Raw genomic sequence first — 21303 nt, 5'->3', positions numbered from 1 at the left:
ATAGTTGCCCCCCATTATAGATAGCATAGTTGGCCCCACTTAGTATAGCTAGTGTAGTTGCCCCTCAGTATAGATAGTATTGTTGGCCCCAGTCAGTATAGAAAGCATAATTGCCCCCAGTATAGATCATATAGTTGTCCCCAGTATAGTTTCCCCAGCCAGTAAAGGTAGTATGGTGTAGTGTCCCCCCTCCCCCCCTTCGGCGGCAGCTTACCCTGCAACTGTCTCCCTCTGTCCGCTATGACAGGACAGCGGATCGCCTATCAGCACACATACAGGAAGACTGCCTGTATGCGCACTGATAGGCGACCCGCTCTCCTGTCATAGCGGGGCAGCAGGTCGCTCTGACTGTGACATGCAGCCATTCTGAGTAGCGGAGGGAGACAGTTACAGGAGAATCGGCAGCCTGGATGCCAGTGTGCGCTGCCCATGGCCCCCTCCTCGCACATCGGCTTCCTGCCTCCGCTCCAGCCCCACTGTCCGTCTCCACCAATAAGCCCACAGTGGGGCAGGCAAATGTAAATGAGACGTTCCTTCTTGCCAGGCTCAGCTCCCACGATTAATTGCAGCATGGGACTGAACGCCGAGGCGTTGGAGGAGTTGGGGGCGGGGCTCCTTTAAATTTATTAGTTTATAATCTATTAGTGTAATTTTAAAAAAAGCATTTGGGGGAAGAATGCCCCTGAAACTATATGTAAAGGGCACAAAAATGAAGAATGCAAAAGATTGTCTTGGATCCACTTTAAAGGACCACTATCGCGAAAACATTGAAAAATACATGTAAACACATAAAAATAAGAAGTATGTTTCTTCCAGAGTAAAATGATCTATAAATTAATTTTCTCATATGTTGCTGTCACTTACAGTAGGTAGTAGAAATCTGAAAATTTGACAGGCTTCTGACTAGTTCATCTCTTCTTGGGGCATTCTCAGTATTTCTTTTATTCTTAAAAAAAGCAATAATGGCCCATACCTGTTTTTAAGCATGGTCCCCCCCCCCCCCCCCCAGGCCTGTTTGCACACTATACTGGCAGTTGGACTGAGCAACTGATGTTCAATAGGTGCTTTGGAAAATACTTTACTCCTGTTGGACTCAAAGCGTTCAAGAGCTGCAGCCTATAAGGGAGGGCTCAACGGGCCACCCTGCAGTGTTAGGAAGTCTTGCCCAAAGACTTCTTACTGAATAGGTACTGCCCCTAGCCACCATCTCATCGATGCTGGTATTCATTGATATCGTGCACTTGGATCAGTGAATGGGAACGGTTTGCCAGTTCACTGACCTGTACACCAACAGTTAGCGACGAGAACGGCGTTCAGGACCAGACGGAAGAGCGCGCAACGGTGATTGCGCTAATAGACTAACATCTATGTCCCTGGGACTTCCGATGAAGTCCTGCAGGGCGTTGATATACTGTCCGCGGAGTGGTAACTAGGTAATATCACAATAATGTCAGGAGTTGTGTGAGTGTAAAGAGGCATTATGTGTACCTTATTGTTACATTAGGGACGTGAGGGGGCAAAATGGAGGGAAAATGTGCACAAGCTTGGGGACTCCATAGATTTTTCAAAATATCCCACAGATAAAAGTTGCACACACACCTGGCCAACCATATGATTTTAAAGAAAATATGAATCACCAAACTATTTATTATTTATTTTATTGTATTTATAAAGCGCCAACATATTACGCAGCGCTGAACATTAATTTAGGTTACAGACAATATTTAGGGGTGACATACAGCAATATGACAATACAGGAATACAAGAAAACCAGATCACACAGCACAGTATGAGTACCAGGTAATGCTTAGTCAGTCACTGGATGGAGCATGGAGATTAGGCAAGTTAGGTTCACTCAGATGCATAGCATGGGTTCACAGTAATGGAGGTGCATGATCAGGTAGGACACAAAAGGAGGAGGACCCTGCCCAAGGGCTTACAATCTAGAGGGAGAGGTAAGGACACGAAAGGTAGGGGACCAGAGTGCAGCTGTGGGTTTAGAGCACTTGTGAGGGGTAGTAGGCCAGAGTGAAAAGGTAAGTTTTGAGGGCTTTCTTGAAGATGTTGAAGGAGGGGGCTGCCCTAATGGGTGGAGGTATGGAGTTCCATAGTGTTGGAGCAGCTCTTGAGAAGTCCTGGAGGCGTGCATGGGACTGGGTGATGCGAGGGGCGGTTAGGCGCAGTTCATTGGAAGAGCGGAGTGAGCGGCTAGGTGTGTACCTCTGAGTAAGATCAGAAATGTAGGTTGGACAGGTTTTGTGGACAGATTTGTAGGTCAGACACAGTATCTTGAATCTGATTCTGGACTGGATAGGAAGCCAGTGAAGGGATTCTAGGAGGGGATCTGCCGTGGTGGAGCGATGGGAGCAGTGGATAATTCTGGCTGCCGCATTCATGATGGACTGCAGTGGGGCTGTTCGGGTCATAGGGAGACCAGACAGCAGGGCATTGCAGTAGTCAAATTATGAGGGCATGGATGAGGAGTTTGGTGGTGGCAGAGGTCAGGAAAGGGCGAATCTTACAGATGTTACGAAGGTGGAAGTTGCAGGACTTTGTCAGGTTTTGGATGAGGGAAGTGAAGGAGAGTGCGGAGTCCAGAGTGACACCCAGACAACGGGCTTGAGAGGTAGGGCGAATGGTAGTGTGGTTAACAGTGACATGCACATCTGGGAGGTTCGTGGATGGCCGGGGTGGGAAGATCATAAATTCCGTTTTGTCTAGATTTAGTTTCAGGAACCTAGCGGACATCCAGGAGGAGATGGCTGATAGGCAGGAGGAGACCTTGTCCATGGTAGTGGTGGATATGTCAGGGGTGTGGAGGTAGATCTGGGTGTCATCTGCATACAGATGATAGTTAAAACCCATGTAGGAGATAACCTTGCCAATGGAGGATGTGTATAGGGTGAACAGCAGGGGGCCAAGGACCGAACCTTGGGGGACTCCCACCTAGAGGTGGTTGGGGGTGGACGAGGATTCATTGAAGGCGGTCGTGAAGGAGCGGTTGGAAAGGTAGGATGAAAGCCAGGACAGGGCGAGATCGTGAATGCCCAAGGACTGGAGGAGTAGGGGATGATCTACTGTGTCAAAAGCTGCTGGAAGGTCAAGGAGGAGGAGAATGGAGTATTTACCTTCAGCTTTAGCTATGGCAAGGTCGTTGACCACTTTGGCGAGAGCAGTTTCAGTTGAGTGGGCAGGCCGAAATCCAGATTGCAGTGGGTCTAGCAGTGAGTTGGCATTGAGGTACTGGGTCAGGCGTTTGTGAACCAGACGCTCAAGGAGTTTTGAGGCACAGGGGAGGAGGGAGATGGGACGGTAGTTGGAGGGTAGCGAGGGGTCGAGGGAGGGTTTCTTGAGCAGGGGTACTACAGTGGCCTGCTTGAGGTCTGAGGGGAAGGTGCCTGTGGATAGGGAGAGGTTGAACAGGGTAGTGAGGACTGGGGACAATTCCATGAGGCTGGAGTAAATCAGAAGGGATGGGGTCAAGGGGGAAAGTAGTGGTATGGGAAGTCTGCAGTAGGTGGTTGACTTCCTCGGTGGTAGTAGGAGTGAAGGATGTGAGGGGAGGATAGGGTGGAGGAGGAGCTGGTTGGGAGGGGGTGGGAGGCGAAGATTGGATATTTCCTGGCGGATGGAGACAATTTTGTTGGTGAAGTGGGTGGCTAAATCTGTGGCAGAGAGGGAGGAAACGGAGGGTGGGTTTAAGCAGGGAGTTGAAAGTGGTAAAAAGACGCCGGGGGTTGGAAGCTTGTGCTCCGATGAGTTTGGTAAAGTATTCCTGCTTCGCATGAGCAAGTTCAGTGTGGAACTGCAGCAGGTTGGTCTTGTACTGTAGGAAATCCTGGTTAAGTCTAGTTTTTCTCCATTTCCGTTCTGTGGCGCGTGTTTTCCTCTGGAGGTTGCGATTATGGGTAGTGCGCCAGGGCTGGGGGTTAGGGGGTCGGTTACGGCGAAATATTGGTGGAGCAGCTTTCTGTAGGGCTGATGAGAAAGTTTGGCGATACTGAGCTGAAGCAAGATTAGGACAGGTTAGGGTGGGGAGAGTGGAGGAGAGGGCATGGAGGGGGTCAGCAAGGATACTAGGGTTGATCTTGCGTAGGTCTCGCTGCCATCGACCAGGTGGGTGGGTGGGTAATTTGGAGGTGCCTTCTGTGAGGAGGTTGAAGGTGAGAAGGTGATGGTCTGAGGGTGGAAAGGGTGCGATGTCAAGGCACTTTGTGCCTGTCTAGGTTTTATTTAACAATATGGGTTTTTCAAAAACAGTCAAATCTTTTTTTTCCTTTTTTTTATTCTATTTTGTGTAAATAACTACATGTTTGAGTCAGCCCCCCATATATTTCTCCTTGCCCAGGGATTTTTTAATAGGCCGGGGATATCGAATACACGGTCGCCTCCTAAGATTCACAGTTTCAACAGCTTGTTTCAAGACTTACAGTAGTTTGTTCTTGGTGAAAATTGTTATATTCAAACTCAGAGGGGGGGGGGGGGGGGGGAGTGTATGGATTCTTGAGGGTTGGTTAAAGGATGGGAAAAGGAAGTATATAGTCTATAAATGTCACTGGCTATCCATGAAAACACATTGTTCAAATGATATTCTCCCTCCAACCAAGGCCCTTTTCTTTTGAATGGTTGGATGATGTCTCAACTTTCCAGTCCAGAATTGTAGCCAGATGCATGCTCATATAGTAATTCTTAATATTTGGATTAAATTAAACATCATATAATCTTTTAAAGAGCTCAGCTGCTTACCTGGTACCTCTCCATGAGGGATATGTCCTGAAGACAGGCCTTGGCACTTTCCTCCTCAGACATAAAGGTTGCTATCAGCGTCTCTTGCTCCTCCACATCATTCTTCAGGCGCTGTATCTCCCGGTTTATAGCTCCCAGCTTGTTTCTTAGCTCTGGGATGTCTTTTTCCTTAAGCTCAATCAACATGTGTCTAGAATAAGCCATATGTTTTAAGATTAGTTTTGCAATACATTTTAATGGTAATGTATTTTGTGGTCTAGAACATGAATGTTTTCCAAGTACATGAATCGTAAACATTAAACACTAAAATTGAATGTAACATATGTTGCTGTCCATAACAATGAGGTGCACAGAGTTGACCTTAAAAAGGATGGGGAACTATAGCCAAAAAGTGACTATCGCCACATTCACTTTTGTCACTGCCAGATAAGCTCTCTCTCATAATGCATGTTGGAGTATGTTGTGGATTTATTACTCCACTTTATCCCCATGTTCCCAAAACTGGATCAGTTAAGCCACTTTTATGAGCACACACAGATGAACCTGCATGACCTGCACTGAGAGACGTTGGCACTGGACTGGTGAATTATCACTGCTTTCACCATGAGCACTGAGTTACTGGCAATTGTTATCATAACATAATGACATAATAGTATGCGAGATTGATGAATTATTACGGTAACTGCAATTTGTTTTTTTAAATTGACTTTACACTGTAGTGTGGAAGAGAATGTGCACCCTCCCTGGTTACGCCTATCATTTAATATTTCATAGCTATAAGTTCTTCATCTTTACTCAAAGGGAACTTCCCAGACAAATGGGTTCCAACATTTTATGTACAGTATATCCCAGCAAAGGTGAGCAACTGTGAAGAAAGGTATTCCTGCTTATGTATTATAAAGCGATTCAATATATGTATTGCCATTTTCAAGGGTAAAAAAACTAAAATACACAGGAAGGATCAACATGAATCATAGCACAAATATATTGGTTTTGGCAATGTTCTTCTTTTCTGGCAAATATGAAAGATGAGTTATAGAATTTCTCTGAAATAGAACTAGACATAATATTAGTGTTTGGTATCATCATGGTGCTGAGAATGAATAAAATTTTGTTGGAAAAGATGCGGTAACTCCAACTCAGTGAAAATGACGTGAATGTCTAGAAATGTAGCTCACTGCTGACGTGATGGGATCTGTGTTGAAAGGTTTCCTCCTAACCCTCCAAGTTAAAAACCTCCTGTAATGAACAGCGGAGATGCCGCCGCGCGGTCTAGTGACAGGGCGGCTATCTCCGCGTTCAGACCGGCGGTTTCCACGCAGCGACACGCGATTGGCTTGTCTGGACCTTATAGTGCACACAGATGGAGAGCTACGCGTGCGCGCGCCAAGCGACAGGACATTTATACCAGCAGAAGGGGAATCAGCTGATCAGGCCGATCAGCTGATCCCAGCTAGACTCTGGATTGGCTGAGTGGCTCGGTCGGAGCCGCACAGCACTGCAAGTATATATAGATCTTGCTTGTCAGTTGCTGGTTGTCTGCCGTTGCGAATACTTACGTCTGAGCACTCAGACCTCAGTCAGATCTTAGTGTGTTAGAATCAGCAGGAGCTGGGAATTCACACTTAGCCAGATTACCTTTGTTTATGCTCTGTTATACTCTAGACCAGTTCCAGGGTGTTGAGACCAAGGACCTCACACCCAAGCTTAGGATTACTGTGTCATTGCTGTGTTATACTTTAGACCAGTTCCAGGGTGTTGAGACCAAGGACCTCACACCCAAGCTTAGGATTACTGTGTCATTGCTGTGTTATACTTTAGACCAGTTCCAGGGTGTTGAGACCAAGGACCTCACACCCAAGCTTAGGATTACTGTGTCATTGCTGTGTTATACTTTAGACCAGTTCCAGGGTGTTGAGACCAAGGGCCTCACACCCAAGCTTAGGATTACTGTGTCATTGCTGTGTTATACTTTAGACCAGTTCCAGGGTGTTGAGACCAAGGACCTCACACCCAAGCATAGGATACTGTGTTATTTATCAGACTAGTTCCTGGGTGTTGAGACCAAGGACCTCACACCTCAGACTAGGATTGTACTTGTCTATATCTGTTATGACCTCTGGCCTTCCTGACCTCTCTCTTGCTTTCTGATTCGGTACCTCTGCCTATCTGTCTACCAGTTGCCAAACCTTGCCTGTACCCGGTTACCGAATCAGTCTTCGGTCTATATTCCACAACGATTCACTGCGCTTTCCACCCTATAAAAAAATTAAAAATACGCACATAGTGCAAAGTATTGCTTAAAAAACACACAGTCTGCACCCCGTGCATGCACTCCTGGGGGTAGTGCCTCCACCAAATAAGGGATTTCAGCCTCTCTCCCAATGTGATTGCACTCACCAGAAGCGCGTCTTGAGTCTTAGCATATCATATGTAAAAGATGTCAGCCAAGGAGAATCTTCATAAAAAACAGCTTTCCGATTTATTACCACATAAAATACAGGTTGACAGAGGTTACATACGCTCCCACCGCGGATATAAGAGAGTCGCACGCCACCACACTGTCTTTCCTTCCTCGTATTCCGTGACGTCAGCGCGCACACCTCAGACTCCGCCCTACGCGTTTCGTCACAATGCGTGACTCATTCAGGGGCTCAAACCTCAGTTGCCAAACCTTGCCTGTACCCGGTTACCGAATCAGTCTTCTGTCTATGTACCTCATATGCTTGTGTGTTGCCGACCTGGCCTGTCTGACCCTTCTGGCTGTCACTCATTCCTCGAGTGATCAGTCTATCTGCATTATCTTTGATACTATCCACCAGGTGTCTGTTAGCTGCAAGGACCTCCTGTTCCCCAGAGAGTCCTCCTTGCAGTGCAGACTGATTCCTATACCATCAGGGAGTCTTTGGCTGCAGTACAGTCTGATTCCTATACTATCAGGGAATGCCTGGCTGCTTCACTATCTCCATCTCCTCCTCTTAAAGAGATAGTCTCTGCACAGCCAGGAGGCCACCTGCTCCTCAGGTGTTCACTGGCTGCAGTAGTGTCTGTATCTCCTGCCCCACGGGAGATAGCCTTTTACTGTTACACCAAAACACTTACACTTTATTAGGTGTCCAGAGGTTAGTCATACTTGTATTATTGGTGATTCTGCAGATCATCAATAATCAGGTATACATCTGTATTGTTGGTGATACTGCAGATCACCAATAATCAGATTCTCTCTGTGTGCTGACACCAATCGTTACACCTCCCTTCCATTCGTCCATAGGGACATATGCCAGGTTTGCCTTTCACTCACCACCCTGGACCAAGAGCCCTCAGGCAGATCATAGAGGGACTCCAAGGAATTTACAAACATGCAAATCTAGGCAGTGAAGAATGAAGATGAAGGTTGGCACTGCATACAACTGGATTTATTCAGTGAAACTGAATAAACTGAGGTGTCAGAGTTGGATGATTTTTGTACCAACTCCATAGCCCTGTTCATATCACTTTCGCATTAGCTAACATATCTGAATTTGCAGAGACTACAGTAATAATAAGGCATGTCTGCTGGCATACCTCAGTTTTCTGATTCTCTGCAGATAAGTAAACTCGGTATGCAGATAACCAAGCAAATCACTTATTCTCCCGAATTCAATGTCATCACTGAAGAATAATCGCGCTATGATTACTTTTAGCTGTAGCCGTGTAACCAATGCTGCCATCTTGTGGACATTGTTGATTTGGTTGCAGCACGATATCTTCTGAAACATTTTAATTATTCCTGACAAAAATGACATGCCTTTTTAGGATGTTCTCATCCCTTTGTTTTTCATATCCCTTACTAATATTTGCAATATAAAAATAAAATAAAATATAAATGCATATCAAAAAGCCATTTCTGTGGCAGAAGAAGAAAGGCGTCGGCACTACAGTATTTGCGCTGTATTTGGAAGGATGATAGCATATAACACACACCTCTTCATCCACACTTCTGGTATTGATAACGTGCTCTAATTGATTGCAATACAATAAAGGAGAGGAGAGGGAGACAATAGGCACTGCTTCTATTGCTATTTAATCCAGAGTGCGGTGGAACACATGTAAAAAATCCAAGACAGTGTATCTTCAAATTGTGGCATCAAAAATATTCATTCAACATAAACATGCATGAACATACCATTGTCTGAGGTGGTGTGGTGGCATTGGGTGCTGGGGACACCTGGCTATCTGTGCCCAGCACCCACCGCCACCACACCACCTCAGACAATGGTATGTTCATGCATGTTATGTTGAATGAATATTTTTGATGTCACAATTTGAAGATACGCTGTCTTGGATTTTTTTACATGTGTTCCACCGCACTCTGGATTAAATAGCAATAGAAGCAGTGCCGATTGTCCCTCTCTCCTCTCCTTTATTGTATATCAAAAAGCCAACAGCACAGGATATAATATATATATATAAGCGATATAAGTTAATGTATTTAGAGCTCAGCTAATAATAGCCAAACCCTGCTGCCGATAGCGGATTGTCAGCACCCACCTGAAGCACTTGTCGCAATTTTGCATGGCATGTGTTAAAAAAAAAAGAGAGCTTGTAACCCTCTTGTGAAGTTTTCTGAAAAGTAAACAGAAGCCAAGGCTATCATGTGTAGGAGAAATTACTTCTGATCAGGTTTTAGTGCAAATTTCAAAGTGTCATCATTACTACTGTTTTTTTTTTCATATCAACAAGGCAGTTTGGCTAAAAAGCAGCAGTGAGAGTCTGATGCAGTATTAAAAATAAAGCCATTTAACTAAAAATAAAAATATGAGTCTCCGGTAAGTTCCCCTGATCGGGGATCATGCATGGTGGTGATCATGGAGACCAGTGCCTAGCATACAGTAATAATTAATTGACCGAGCACTAATCATCAGATATATGATAATTGAGTGCTTTGGCATGACAAGTCTCAAAACCATGGATAGTGATTACATTTTAATGCGATTCAAAAGTATACTAGCCCCTGATTTACCATTAGAGGATTCCACTCAGAATGTGCGACTCATCTCCTCTATAGCGCCATCTGCATCGATTCTTAGTTACATAGTTATTTTGGTTGAAAAAAGACATATGTCCATCGAGTTCAACCAGAGAAAAAAGTACAACACCAGCCTGCTCCCTCACATATCCCTGTTGATCCAGAGGAAGGCGAAAAAACCCTTACAAGGCATGGTCCAATTAGCCCCAAAAGGGAAAAAATTCCTTCCTGACTCCAGATTGCAATCAGATAAAATCCCTGGATCAACATCATTGGGCATTAGCTAGTAATTGTAGCCATGGACGTCTTTCAACGCAAGGAAAACATCTAAGCCCCCTTTAAATGCAGGTATAGAATTTGCCACAGCTACTTCCTGTGGCAATGCATTGCACATCTTAATCACTCTTACTGTAAAAAACCCTTTCCTAAATAAATGGCTAAAACGTTTTTCCTCCATGCACAGATCATGTCCTCTAGTCCTTTGAGAAGGCTAGGGACAAAAAGCTCATCCGCCAAGCTTTTATATTGCCCTCTGATGTATTTATACATGTTAATTAGATCCCCTCTAAGGCGTCTTTCCTCTAAACTAAATAAACCCAGTTTATCTAACCTTCCTTGGTAAGTGAGACCTTCCGTCCCATGTATCAATTTTTGTTGCTCGTCTCTGTACCTGCTTTAAAACTGCAATATCTTTCCTGTAATGTGGTGCCCAGAACTGAATTCCATATTCCAGATGTGGCCTTACTAGAGAGTTAAACAGGGGCAATATTATGCTAGCATCTCAAGTTTTTATTTCCCTTTTAATGCATCCCAAAATTTTGCTAGCTTTAGCTGCAGTTGCTTGGCATTGAGTACGATTATTTACAGTGGCTTGCAAAAGTGTTTGGCCCCCTTGAAGTTTTCCACATTTTGTCATATTACTGCCACAAACATGAATCAATTTTATTGGAATTTCACATGAAAGACCAATACAAAGTGGTGTACACGTGAGAAGTGGAATTAAAATCATACATGATTCCAAACATTTTTTACAAATAAATAACTGCAAAGTGGAGTGTGCTTAATTATTCAGCCCCCTTTGGTCTGAGTGCAGTCAGTTGCCCAAAGACATTGCCTGATGAGTGCTAATGACTAAATAGAGTTCACCTGTGTGTAATCTAATGTCAGTACAAATACAACTGCTCTGTGACGGCCTCAGAGGTTGTCTAAGAGAATATTGGGAGCAACAACACCATGAAGTCCAAAGAACACACCAGACAGGTCAGGGATAAAGTTATTGAGAAATTTAAAGCAGGCTTAGGCTACAAAAAAAATTCCAAAGCCTTGAACATCCCACAGAGCACTATTCAAGCGATCATTTAAAAATGGAAGGAGTATGGCACAACTGCAAACCTACCAAGACAAGGCCGTTCACCTAAACTCACAGGCCGAACAAGGAGAGCGCTGGTCAGAAATACAGTCAAGAGGCCCATGGTGACTCTGGACGAGCTGCAGAGATCTACAGCTCAGGTGGGGGAATCTGTCCATAGGACAACTATTAGTCGTGCACTGCGCAAAGTTGGCCTTTATGGAAGAGTGGCAAGAAGAAAGTCATTGTTAACAGAAAAGCATAAGAAGTCCCGTTTGCAGTTTGCCACAAGCCATGTGGGGGAAACAGCAAAAGCGGAAGAAGGCCAGACCAAAATGGAACTTTTTGGCCAAAATGCAAAACGCTATGTGTGGTGGAAAACTAACACTGCACATCATTCTGAACACACCATCCCCACTGTCAAATATGGTGGTGGCAGCATTATGCTCTGGGGGTGCTTCTCTTCAGCAGGGACAGTGAAGCTGGTCAGAGTTGATGGGAAGATGGATGGAGCCAAATACAGGGTAATCTTGGAAGAAAACCTCTTGGAGTCTGTAAAAGACTTGAGGCTGGGGTGGAGGTTCACCTTCCAGCAGGACAACGACCCTAAACATTAAGTCAGGGCAACAATGGAATGGTTTAAAACAAAACATATCCATGTGTTAGGATGGCCCTGCCAAAGTCCAGATCTAAATCCAATCGAGAATCTGTGGCAAGATCTGAAAACTGCTGTTCACAAACGCTGTCCATCTAATCTGACTGAGCTGGAGATGTTTTGTAAAGAAGAATTGGCAAGGATTTCAGTCTCTAGATGTGCAAAGCTGGTAGAGCATGCCCTAAAAGACTGGCAGCTGTAATTTCAGCAAAAGGTGGTTCTACAAAGTATTGACTAAGGGGGCGGAATAATTATGCATACCCCACTTTGCAGTTATTTATTTGTAAAAAAAATGTTTGGAATCATGTATGATTTTCATTCCACTTCTCACGTGTAAGACACTTTGTATTGGCCTTTCATGTGGAATTCCAATAAAATTGATTTATGTTTGTGGCAGTAATGTGTTAAAATGTGAAAAACTTCAAGGGGGCCGAATACTTTTGCAAGTCACTGTAACTTGTTGTCGATGAGTACTCCTAAGTCCTTCTCCAAGTTTGATGTCCCCAACTGTATCCCATTTATTTTGTATGGTGCTAGACCATTGGTACAACCAAAATGCATGACTTTACATTTTTCAACATTGAATTTCATCTGCCATTTATGTGTCCATATAGCCATCCTATCCAGATCCTGTTGCAATAACAGCTCTGCGTAATATGTTGGCGCTTTATAAATACAGTAAATAATAATAATAATATGTCCCTATCTTCCTGAGAGTTGATGATTCTGCACAATTTTGTATCATCTGCAAAAATAGCAACATTGCTTACTACTGTATCTACTAGGTCATTAATAAATAAATTGAAGAGCACTGGACCCAGTACAGACCCCTGTGGGACCCCACTGCTAACAGCCATTTTGAGTATGATCCATTGACCACAACTCTTTGTTTTCTGTCCATTAGCCAGTTCCCTATCCATGCACACAGACTCTTTCACAGTCCTTGCATCCTCAACTTTTGCACCAGACGTTTGTGTGGAACAGTATCGAAGGCCTTTGCAAAGTCCAAGTATATCACATCTCCAGCATTCCCAATATCCACATTAGCGTTCACTACCTCATAAAAGCTGAGCATGTTAGTCAAACAGGACCTGTCTTTAGTAAACCCATGTTGATGCTGAGAAATAAGATTATTTTCTACTATGAAGTCATGTATAGTATCTCTTAGTAACCCCTCAAATATTTTGCATACAACTGATGTTAAAGAGAATCTGTATTGTTAAAATCGCACAAAAGTAAACATACCAGTGCGTTAGGGGACATCTCCTATTACCCTCTGACACAATTTCGCCGCTCCTCGCCGCATTAAAAGTGGTTAAAAACAGTTTTAAAAAGTTTGTTTATAAACAAACAAAATGGCCACCAAAACAGGAAGTAGGTTGATGTACAGTATGTCCACACATAGAAAATACATCCATACACAAGCAGGCTGTATACAGCCTTCCTTTTGAATCTCAAGAGATCATTTGTGTGTTTCTTTCCCCCTGTTCTCATGCACTGAAGTTTCAGGCTGCTTGTTTCTTCCTGCAAACAGCTTTGCCCTTGTCTGTAATTCTTCAGTATGTGAAAGCCCAGCCAGCTCAGAGGAGGATTTATCCAGCTTGTAAAAGATAAGAGAGAAGAGAGAAGCTGCTCTAATCCTAAATAATACACAGGCAGTGTGCATAGAGGGGCCTGGAAGGGGGAGTTCATAGCAGAACCACAACACTGAAGAACTTGGCAGCCTTCCAGACACAGGCCGACAAGTCTGACAGGGGAAAGATACATTGATTTATTACAGAGAGGGTGATAGTATAAAGTGCTGCAGTAAGCCAGAACACATTAGAATACCTTTTGGAACTTGTAGGATGATAAAAAACAGGATGCAATTTTTGTTACGGAGTCTCTTTAAGCTTACAGGTCTATACAGGGAGTGCAGAATTATTAGGCAAATGAGTATTTTGACCACATATTCCTCTTTATGCATGTTGTCTTACTCCAAGCTGTATAGGCTCGAAAGCCTACTACCAATTAAGCATATTAGGTGATGTGCATCTCTGTAATGAGAAGGGTTGTGGTCTAATGACATCAACACCCTATATCAGGTGTGCATAATTATTAGGCAACTTCCTTTCCTTTGGCAAAATGGGTCAAAAGAAGGACTTGACAGGCTCAGAAAAGTCAAAAATAGTGAGATATCTTGCAGAGGGATGCAGCACTCTTAAAATTGCAAAGCTTCTGAAGCGTGATCATCAAACAATCAAGCGTTTCATTCAAAATAGTCAACAGGGTCGCAAGAAGGGTGTGGAAAAACCAAGGCACAAAATAACTGCCCATGAACTGAGAAAAGTCAAGCGTGCAGCTGCCAAGATGCCACTTGCCACCAGTTTGGCCATATTTCAGAGCTGCAACATCATTGGAGTGCCCAAAAGCACAAGGTGTGCAATACTCAGAGACATGGCCAAGGTAAGAAAGGCTAAAAGACAACCACCACTGAACAAGACACACAAGCTGAAACATTAACACTGGGCCAAGAAATATCTCAAGACTTATTTTTCTAAGGCTTTATGGACTGATGAAATGAGAGTGAGTCTTGATGGGCCAGATGGATGGGCCCGTGGCTGGATTGGTAAAGGGCAGAGAGCTCCAGTCCGACTCAGACACCAGCAAGGTGGAGGTGGAGTACTGGTTTGGGCTGGTATCATCAAAGATGAGCTTGTGGGGCCTTTTCGGGTTGAGGATGGAGTCAAGCTCAACTCCCAGTCCTACTGCCAGTTTCTGGAAGACACCTTCTTCAAGCAGTGGTACAGGAAGAAGTCTGCATTCTTCAAGAAAAACATGATTTTCATGCAGGACAATGCTCCATCACACGCGTCCAAGTACTCCACAGCGTGGCTGGCAAGAAAGGGTATAAAAGAAGAAAAACTAATGACATGGCCTCCTTGTTCACCTGATCTGAACCCCATTGAGAACCTGTGGTCCATCATAAAATGTGAGATTTATAAGGAGGCAAAACAGTACACCTCTCTGAACAGTGTCTGGGAGGCTGTGGTTGCTGCTGCCCCAATGTTGATGGTGAACAGATCAAAACACTGACAGAATCCATGGATGGCAGTATTTTGAGTGTCCTTGCAAAGAAAGGTGGCTATATTGGTCACTGATTTGTTTTTGTTTTGTTTTTGAATGTCAGAAATGTATATTTGTGAATGTTGAAATGTTATATTGGTTTCACTGGTAAAAATAAATAATTGAAATGGGTATATGTTTTTTGTTAAGTTGCCTAATAATTATGCACAGTAATAGTCACCTGCACACACAGATATCCCCCTAAAATAGTTAAAACTAAAAACAAACTAAAAACTACTTTCAAATTAATTTATTAATGAGTTTTTTGGGTTCATTGAGAACATGGTTGTTGTTCAATAATAAAATTATTCCTAAAAAATACAACTTGCCTAATAATTCTGCACTCCCTGTAGTTTCTTGGATCTGATTTTTTGCCCTTTTTAAATAATGGGAAAACGTGGGCTGTACGCCAATCCACTGGGACTCTGCCAGTTGAAAGAGAGTCACAAAAGATAAGATAAAGGGGTTTATCTATAAATGAACTTAATTCCCTTAGAGCCTGTTTCCACTACACGCAGATTGGATGCAGAATGAATGCAGAAAAACTGACTCCAATGAATGTATGGGCCTGTCTCCACTAAATGCGGATTTTCTGATGCAGATTTTCCCATAGGCATTCATTGGAGTCAGTTTTTCTGCATCCAATCTGCGTGTAGTGGAAACAGGCCCTAAATGCTGGGTTTACACCATACAATTTTCTGTTAGATTCTTCTGTTAGATTTTTCTGTTATGCTGTGAATACACGGTACGTTTTTTATTATCAATCGAGCCGCTGATGGCTCGATTGATAATATCCGACGTGTCCGATACCCCGCTAGATCGATTACGCGCTCGATACCGACGGGCAAAACAAAAGAATAAATGAAGCGGAAGATAAGGAAGCGCCCGCGGGGACGAGCGGGAAACGATCCGGGGACGCGCCGTAATCGAGCCAGCCAGCATTACATTTTCAGTGAATGCATAATTAGATTCTTTTCTGTAGAGCAGCGCTGTCCAACTAGAGGCCTTCTGCTGCGGCCCGCTCGTTTCCCTGAGATGCAGGCATGGCTTGCGCTATGGGCGCCATGCCTGCTCCCTCTTATAGTGGCCTCTCCTGTGTCCCCGCTGCCTCACAGCTCAGACCTCACAGATTGCGGCGACTGAGGCAAACAGAGTGTGCATGGTACCCGCATACACGGAGTACGTCACATGCGGAAGTGACATCATTAGTCACTTCCGCATGTGAAGTTCAGCCGCGCGGGTGCCATGCGCACTCTGTTTGCTTCAGTCGCCGCGATCTGTAAGGTCTGAGCTGTGGGGCAGCGGGGACACAGGAGAGAGCATTGGTGGGCAGCAATGATCAGAGGTAACGGGCGAGGCACTGGACACCTCTCTATCTAACTGGGGGGGCACCTGTCACTATCTAGCTGGGGACACACCTGTCACTATCTATCGGGGGGGGGGGGGGCACCTGTCATTATCTAACTGGGGGGGGGGGGGCACCTGTCATTATCTAACTGGGGGGGCACCTGTCACTATCAAACTGGGGGGGCACCTGTCACTATCTAGCTGGGGGGACACCTGTCACTAACTGGGGGGGACACCTGTCACTAACTGGGGGGGGGACACCTGTCACTAACTGGGGGGGGGCACCTGTCACTATCTAACTGGGGGGGGCACCTGTCACTATCTAACTGGGGGGGGGCACCTGTCACTATCTAACTGGGGGGGGGCACCTGTCACTATCTAACTGGGGGGGGGGGGCTGTCACTATTTAACTGGGGGGGCACCTGTCACTATCTAACTGGGGGGGGCACCTGTCACTATCTAACTGGGGGGGCACCTGTCACTATCTAACTGGGGGGGCACCTGTCACTATAACTGGGAGGGCATCTGTCATTATCTAACTGGGGGGGGGGGCACCTGTCATTATCTAACTGGGGGGGGGGGCACCTGTCATTATCTAACTGGGGGGGGCACCTGTCACTATCTAACTGGGAGACATCTCAAGCTCACTCCAACCTGAATTATCGCAAATTCTTTCTGTTTTAAGAAAGCAAACGTTTGTTTTTCTTAACATCTTAGTAAGGGGGCTTTTAGGACCATTGTAGTCCGTTACACACTCCAATGAGTTCTGGGTCACCATGAGCTTGCTGGTTAGTCTGTGCCTCTCGGTGTTACAAGCCCTACTGCATAGAGCCAAATTAATCCATGCCATGCACTGATGAGGATCAAACAATCCGAAACAGTCTGTATGCATGTTGGATTATTATGGCTCTGTACAAATTAACAAGCTGACACATCATTGCATTCCAGCGGTTCTGGAGGTGTGTTTACCTTCTAAGGGTACAATGGTTAATTTGCATATATTCAGCAGTGTTGCACTGGGAGACATCTTAAGCTCACTCCAACCTGAATTATCGCAAATTCTTTCTGTTTTAAGAAAGCAAACTTTTGTTTTTCTTACTATCTAACTGGGGGGGGGGGGGGGGGGGCGCACCTGTCACTAATGGAGGGGGCACCTGTCACTACCTCATCTGGGGGGGGGACACCTGTCACTATCTAACTGGGAGACATCTCAAGCTCACTCCAACCTGAATTATCGCAAATTCTTTCTGTTTTAAGAAAGCAAACTTTTGTTTTTCTTACTATCTAACTGGGGGGGGGGGGGGGGGGGGGCACCTGTCACTAATGGAGGGGGCACCTGTCACTACCTCATCCGGCCACACCACAGCATCACCGCAAGGCCTTTCAGCCCACACATCATCCCCAATCCGGCCAAAAACACTATTGCCAGGCCAGCCAGGCACAGCAGCCAGTAGAGGAGAATTTAGATGCCAGGTTAGAGGTGTCTACCATATTAAAGCGGCATTCTGCCTATTTATGTAAAATGCTGTCTATTTATGTGCCTCATGACTGCTGAATTTGTCGTGTTAGGGGCCTCATGATTGCTGAATTTGTCTTGTTGGGTGCCTCATGATTTGTTGGGGGCATCACGATTGCTGAATTTGTCTTGTTGGAGGCCTCAAGATTGCTGAATGTGTCTTCTTGGGAGCCTCATGATTTGTTGGGGACCTCATGATTGCTAAATTTGTCTTGTTGGGGGCATCATGATTGCTGAATGCGTCTTGTTGGGGGCCTCATGATTTGTTGGGGGCCTTATGATTGCTGAATTTGTCTTGTTGGGGGTCACATGATTGCGAACTGCGAGACTATGGAAAAGCTGAATCGTCATCACGAGACAATAGCATTAAACCTACTTTTTTAGCTTTTTAAAATGGAAAATAAAACTGGGAGGTTCTAAAAAAAAATTAAAAAAAAAATACATTTTTCAGGAGTAGGAAGGATGAAATTGTTTATCTTCACAGTTTATTTTCAACTTGGATTTTCCATAATGTTCATGTATGAGTTAAAACGTTTGTATGTAGTTTAAATTGCTTTTGCCACTTTGCGATAGATAAGTGACTTTTGGGTTGCAGTTTGGGCACTCGGCCTCCAAAAGGTTCGCCCCAATCTAATGTCCCACATTGCTAAGTTCATGTAAATTTGTCTCCACCCGTGGCCACACCCACATTCTGGTCCATGGCCACACCCATTTTTCGACGTGCGCCGCTCTACGCACAACGGAACCCTCATGGTTTTCGGCGCGCCGCGCGTGCCACGCATCTTCACCAAAATCTTAAATCTCTGCGGCTCTAGCAAGAACCTTCAGCCCTGTACCATGGGGTCTAAAAAAAAAAAAAAGGGCCCTCTATGTCCGTGAAGTTGGACAGCACTGCTGTAGAGAATGGTCATTATCTCTGGTGCATTGTCTTCTGTTTATCTCCTGCTGAGTAGAACAATGCCTACTTGCTCGGCAGATAGATCGTAAGATAGATAGATCAATGCCGGCGCATCCCCACTCGTCCGTGCATCGATTCCCGCACGTCGGGATCGAGCGCAGAATCGATCCGCCGCGGTGATCGGACAGGTTGAATATTATCAATCGAGCCATCATAACAACTATCGCGCCGTGTATGCCCAGCATTAGACCCGAGGATGCATGTCATCCGGGCCAGGTGCCTTGTCTATTTTTAATTTATTTAGTCTTGCGTTCACTTCTTCCTGCGTTAAGTATTTAATATTACAGTTGGAAAATTGAGACTCTTCTGCATCTGTAATTTGCAACAGTGATGTTTCCCTTGTGAAGATATAAGCAAAGAAAGCATTTAATAACTCTGCCTTACCTTGGTCATCCACCATTGAGTTCCCACCCTCGTCCTTTAGGAGTCCAATACAGTCAACCTTTCTTTTTTTAGATTTCATGTACTTGTAAAACTTCTTTGGGTTAGGCTAAACTACAACTTCAGGCCTGTTTTGACTGCACAGACTGGAAGTCTCTGGAATCGCCTAACCTGGACGAGTGGGCAGACAACGTATCCTCATACATTGGCTTCTGCGAGAACTCCTGCATCCCTACAAAATCCTTCAAACTATATCCAAACGATAAATCGTGGTTCTCAAAAAGACTATGACAACTGCGACGCAGCAAAGAAGCTGCACACAAGTCCGGCAACCAGAAGGACTACAAGAGGGCAAGAAACGACCTAAACAGGGAACTGAGGTTCGCAAAGAAGTACTCCGCGGAAAAGCTGGAACAGAACCTCTCCTCAAACGACCCACGAGCTGTGTGGAAAGGGCTTAAGGCTGCCACCAACTACAAGCCTCCCCCTCAGCATGCTACACCCAGCACTGAGCTTGCAGAGTGTCTCATCGACTTCTACTGCACATTCGAGAACCAGCCAACACCTGCAGGACTCCCACAGCCGCCTGCACAATCCTCTGGCATTGACGCCCTGGGCCCGAACCTGCCCCCACTGTCAGTGAGAGAGCCGGATGTGCTGAAACACTTGCTAAGGCTAAATGCTAGGAAAGCCTCTGGTCCGAACGGAGTGTCACCAGCCTGCCTGAAAACTTGCGCTCGTCAGCTTGCTCCCACCCTCTCTTCCATCTTCACGAGGTCCCTCCAGGGAGGCAACGTACCCGCATGCTTCAAGAAGTCCACCATTATCCCTGTCCCCAAAAAGCAGGGAATCCTTGACCTCAACAACTTCAGGCCCGTGGCACTTACATCCGTGATCATGAAAGCTTTGGAAAGCATGGTGCTCCCCCTCCTTAGGCACTCCACAGAGGAACTGCTGGATCCACACCAGTTCGCGTACAGAGCAAACAGGTCCACTGCTGATGCCATTAACATCTGCTTGGAGCTCGTCTATGATCACCTGGACAGACCAGACTCCTACGCCAGGATCCTCCTACTGGACTTCAGCTCAGCATTCAATACTATCAGCCTCAAAATACTGTAAGACAATCTTGCCGCAATAGGAGTCCACCCCACCCTACGCCTGTGGATCACGGACTTCCTCACCAACAGGTCCCAGGTTGTTAGCCTGGGCACTATCTCCTCACAACCTAGGATCACCAACACAGGAGCCCCACAAGGCTGCATCCTCTCTCCGTTTCTGTTTTCTCTGTATACGAACAACTGCAAATCCACGGCAGACTCTGTAAAAGTAATCAAATTCGCTGACGACACGACCATAGTCAGTCTCATCACCAATAACGATGAGAAAGAGTTCCGTCACCAGGTTGAAGGTGTCTGTCACTGGTGCAGAGAGAACGGATTGGTCCTAAACACAGCAAAAACTGTGGAGATGATAGTTGATTTCAGGAGATGCGCCTCCACCCCGCCCCCAATCTGCATCGATGACGAGGTGGAAAGAGTCCCCAGTGTCCGCCTTCTGGGCACAACCATCTCCAATGACCTGAAGTGGAAGGCCAACACTGCCTCCACACAGAGGAAAGCCCAACAGAGACTTTTCTTTCTCCGCCAACTAAAAAAGTTTGGTATGGCCCAAAAACTTCTAACAAACTTCTACTCCGCTACAATCGAATCTGTCCTATGCTCTTCCATCCTGGTTTGGTACGCCAGCTCCTCTGCCAGGAGGTCATCAGATCAGCGGAGAGGATTATCGGGAGATCCCTTCCTTCTCTGGACCTCCTTTACCACTCCAGGCTGTACTCCAACGACCCATTACACCCAGGCCATCGCTTCTTTAGTCAGTTCCCCTCGAGCCGGAGGCGCCGGTTCCGGTCCATCTTCACCAAGTCCTCAAGGCATAAAAACAGTTTCTTTCCCTTGGCTGTCAACCTTCTGAACTCTCTCCACGTAACTGCCCATCCCCACACCACAACACCATGCCGGCACTGAGGCACTCTGCACATAGATAGACGGCGCTCTAGCTCAAGCTGACTTTTTGGGTTGTTTTTTGGGTGTTTTTGTGTTGTAACTTATGCTACATTCTCTCCCTCTGCATCTGGTATAATGTTCTGTTCCTTTCTGACTACTTGATTTGTCCAGTATCTGTATCTATATCCTGTATCAGTACCCTGTACGTGCCAAGCCCAATTCCGGGCACGACC

General features: G+C 45.4%; 1 protein-coding gene across 3 annotated transcripts in view; it reads right to left on the bottom strand.

Annotated features, from left to right (window-relative positions):
• The window catches only part of RAD50 (RAD50 double strand break repair protein), a 167439-nt gene that overhangs the window by 72415 nt on the left and 73721 nt on the right, over positions 1-21303 (bottom strand). For all 3 annotated transcript variants that reach the window (XM_068277463.1, XM_068277462.1, XM_068277461.1), the window contains exon 15: positions 4747-4936. In XM_068277463.1, the coding sequence (XP_068133564.1) occupies positions 4747-4936 (190 nt within the window). The remainder of the gene's footprint in view (positions 1-4746; positions 4937-21303) is intronic.

The sequence above is a fragment of the Hyperolius riggenbachi genome, chromosome 3 (assembly GCF_040937935.1).
Source record: "Hyperolius riggenbachi isolate aHypRig1 chromosome 3, aHypRig1.pri, whole genome shotgun sequence".
NCBI classification, from domain to species: domain Eukaryota; kingdom Metazoa; phylum Chordata; class Amphibia; order Anura; family Hyperoliidae; genus Hyperolius; species Hyperolius riggenbachi.
This window is presented reverse-complemented; position numbering and strand designations above follow the sequence as displayed.